The 3,947-nt window shown below is 39.2% G+C and overlaps 1 protein-coding gene across 1 annotated transcript; it reads right to left on the bottom strand.

The window, feature by feature from the left end:
* Positions 1-442: 442 nt before the first annotated feature.
* Positions 443-1,777, bottom strand: LOC147497819 (109 kDa U5 small nuclear ribonucleoprotein component GFL-like). The gene is made up of 4 exons (XM_086558996.1): positions 1,591-1,777; positions 1,342-1,456; positions 916-1,122; positions 443-819 (listed from the first exon to the last, which is right to left on the bottom strand). The coding sequence occupies exons 2-4, from the start codon at positions 1,387-1,389 to the stop codon at positions 721-723; spliced, it is 354 nt and encodes a 117-aa protein (XP_086415122.1). The 5' UTR covers positions 1,390-1,456; positions 1,591-1,777; the 3' UTR covers positions 443-720.
* Positions 1,778-3,947: the final 2,170 nt, after the last annotated feature.

Here is a 3,947-nt window from a genome sequence, read left to right as displayed (position 1 = left end):
AGAGTGCAAATGGTCTAAGACTTCACACTACACCATAACAGTCTATTTGTAACGGATATACATCCGTTACAAAAAATATTCGCAACGGTTATCTTGCGTTGACACAATTGCGTGACAAATATTAGTAACGGTTATCAAGTGTTACTAAAATTAATTTAAGTGATACATATCAACCGTTAGTAAATTATTAGTAACGGTTATTAATTTTGTTCTTCATTCATTCCCAACAAATAAAAGTGTTAGTAATTAGTCCTTTCTAACGCTTGCTATTCCGTTACTATAACTATTTGGATGAAGCATTTGTAACGGTTCTCTATCCGTTAGTAATAATTTATATTTTTTTTTAAAAAATAGAATTTTCTGGCCTGTTTTTTTTTACAGGTCACCTTCTTGTTTGACAGTCGTGCTTAGCAGACTTCCCATCATAAAATTCACAGAGAAATTGAAATAAAACAGGATGGATTGCATTTCATATAGCGAAAATCACACAATAGAACAACTAAAAGGTGCTAGGATGTGAAATAACAATATACACTGTAGAAGACAACAACATGCCCCCATTCTGCTTGTACAAGAAAACCATATACAGGTCATTTACATCATTGCCTTGGGATTGTAAGATATAAAAAACGAGCTTACGTAACAAAAATTCCTTAACTGAACATAACCCATAGGAGATTAGTAAAGTGATTGGCTCCCGACTCGGTGATTCAGCAACGTTTACAACATCTGCTGATGAAGATCGGCAGCCTGTTGAGCGAGTTCCACCACCATGGATTCATCAAAGAATTTGTTGATGCTCACGTCTTCACTCATTCCCTGCCAGAAACAACAAAGATTTCAGTAAAACACCATTCCTAGATATGGAGCTTGGACAGACCCATGTAACAGAATTTGTGCTAAAAGAAACCATACCTTGCGATGTCTCGTTTTTACCATAAATTCCCTGGCAAGGTGCTGTATTGGAGCGGGTTCAAGAGGTCGGATAACAATATTTTTATCAAGGGGATCACCAGGAACTATAGACCAATGATCAAACACAGAAACACAAAACGCTTGGCCTTGAGTATGGTACCACAAGTCTGTCTCGAACCCAAAAGATTCTATGACTGGTAAAAATGCCTAAAAAAATTTGAAGACCAAGAAATCCCTGGTTAACAATGGCACTATAACATTGCAATAAGGTTTACTTAAAGGAAAAGATATTCAAGGTCTGTACGACATGAATGCATGATTTAACCGAAAAAATAGAACATGCTATGGAGGCAAAAGTATACAATTCTGGTTCATGTATACATATGTAGCTCATTTATGTATAGTAAAAGTTAGTTTACCACCAACCTTGACTAAATAAGCTGGGGTACCCGGCTGAGGGACATCAGCTGCCATGTGTCCACGACAACGAGATAACACTGTGTAGATTGCAGATACACAATCAATCGGGGTTTGTATATATCTGAAACAATACATAGGAAAGCTTAACAAACTCACTGGGCAGCGAAAATAACATATGGAGTGAAATTCAAGTATTTGCTCATAGACCTTTTTGTTTCCATAAAAAAAAAAGAAAATGAAAAAGAAAGGACTTACCTACATAATAAACATGTTCCATAAGCCTAGGCGTTGCCATCAGAAAAGCAGAATAGGCCACTCTTCGGGCAGTGGGAATGATCTTACTAGTACCCCCTACGCAAGGGCTCTTGAGCGATCTTCGCATCAACAATCTTGAATTTCACATTTGTGATGGGCTTATCACAAAGGGGTCCTTCTCTTGCCCCCCACTAGAACCTGAAGTGAGCAACATAGTCAAATCCCAAAACCCAAAGAGCAAAAACACACTAAGATGGCAAAACTTAATCCAAACCACCTAGACTTTGTTGTTTCGGCAATAACCTGCTTCAACACAACGAGAGCAAATGACATCACAAGAAACTACAATCGGTGAACAGTTAGGCAGTGTCTAACGAGAGCAAACTTACAATCGGTGAACAGTTAGGCAGTGTCTCCAAGGAGGGATGAATAGGAAGATGCTCAGGATTCACCAAAACTACATGAGAATTCCTCGCATACCAAGTCATGTAGTTTTGATGACACTCCCATGGATAAGACGAGATAGGTCCTCGATTGCAGGGTTGGATCACGTGATTCTTCCATAACTCCCAGTAAAGTGGCCCAATATTGGTCCAGTTCACTTCATACCCGCGTCTTGCCACAGTTCTTGTTCTCCAATTTGATGTTGGAGGATCTACAGGTACAAGCTACACGTGACCCAACTGACGCATCACCCTTGCGACAGCGTAAAGCTCGACAATGTTGAAAAAACATAGCAATTCCTCAAAAAATACAATGTCATCGATCAGGTTTGTATCTCTGACATTTTTGTAGGGATGTCAATCAACCTAAAACAAAATCAAATGTGTCATTAACAACTCCAATAATCAATTACTAAAAAAAATATATAACAAACTTAAATACTTACATTGAAATAATTCAAATCATCAAGTATCGTTTGATAATACTGCAATACATGCGTTGTATCGTAATAGTGTGGGAGCGACTACTGTGTGTCTATGAGCACGCGGCTGAGACAAGCTATAGTCGAAGTTTGGGACTGCTCTGAGTACCTGAAAATACTCATAGATCCACACCTAGATATACACAAATAGTTAACATATTGATAAAGTAATAAAATTAACATTAAAAAAAATAAACTCTAAAATACTCAAGTTTTATCTGTATAAGAGTCATATAGCCTGTAACTCCTTTCACCTTCGCACATGTGGCAGCCCCAAAACCTCTATAAAAAAACGCCAAAATTGCTGCACCCCATGCATACTCTTCTATCTCACTGAATTTCAACAACGGCCTCATATAACATATAGGCACTCCAGTCCCAGACTTGTCAGTAAAAATGGCACATCCAAAGAAAAATAGGATAAAAACTCTGACAGCCCGTTGGACTTCCTGGAAACTCGAGGCCTTCTCCACCACCTTCCCAGCAGCGTCACATATAGAGCTATCATGAACCTTATTCGCAAAATGCTTCCGGATGAATTCTAGCCTTACTTTTGAAGTGAACTTGTTAGCTTCTATCTCCGCCCTAATCAAATCAATAGGGAGACACAAGGCATGATGTAAGAGATTTATCGATTCTTCTAAGTTCAGCTCACTGTCTCCTTGCACCGCTCTTCCTCTAACTGTGACTCCACAGATTTGGACAACATCGTCCAAAGTCACAGTCATCTCCCCAACTAACATATGGAAGGTGTTGGTCTCCGGATGTCATCTCTCCACAAACGCAGAGATTAATAGTGGATCCATATGCTCGTGATAACCTTCCACGAGATCAAACAACCCAGTCCTTCTCAACTGTTGGGCAAATCTCGAAGACCTTTGAAATTCATTCTTGAAATCCCATTGAGATAACTTCGCTAAGTGTGAAACACACTTCAACGCTCCGCGATCCTCCTAAAACAACCGAGCACGCATTAGATATATATGAGCAGAAACAAAAGATTTTGTAAAAGAAAATCAAAGTACTACAGAAAAACAAAATATTATCCTTCTCTCCCAAACATCGCGAGCGACATGCACCGCATAGTCATACAACAACTCTGACTCATACGGGCCACCCCCATACACACCTCTTTTAAACTCCAAATCATCATTGGATTTTGTTACGAAATCCAATACCAAAGGTGCTTCTTCCACTGGTGATACGTCTTCTACTACATATTCTTCCACATCATCATCCTGCTTGCTCATCCCCCTCCTCACCCTCCTCATCATCCTCCTCACTCTCCTCTTCCACTATACTCTTCCCTTTGTCCATATTTACATCTAAAACTATATTGTTATCATTATCTACACTATCTTCACTCGATGAATCAACTTCGGGAACCTCAGGAACCTCTTTTTCCAAATGGTCCCCTCTACGCGCTGATGTT

This window comes from Coptis chinensis, chromosome 5 (genome assembly GCF_015680905.1).
Source record: "Coptis chinensis isolate HL-2020 chromosome 5, ASM1568090v1, whole genome shotgun sequence".
Taxonomy (NCBI): Eukaryota; Viridiplantae; Streptophyta; class Magnoliopsida; order Ranunculales; family Ranunculaceae; genus Coptis; species Coptis chinensis.
Note: the sequence above shows the minus strand (reverse complement) of the source record. Positions and strands in the feature narration are given on the sequence as shown.

Bases quoted from the DNA above. Each gene is read 5' to 3' on its own strand.
- LOC147497819 (XM_086558996.1), bottom strand. From the start codon at position 1,389: ATGGCAGCTGATGTCCCTCAGCCGGGTACCCCAGCTTATTTAGTCAAG. The intron at 1,123-1,341 runs GTTGGTGGTAAA...AAATTTTTTTAG, and splicing joins CCCCAGCTTATTTAGTCAAG to GCATTTTTACCAGTCATAGA. The intron at 820-915 runs GTATGGTTTCTT...TGTTTCTGGCAG, and splicing joins TAAAAACGAGACATCGCAAG to GGAATGAGTGAAGACGTGAG.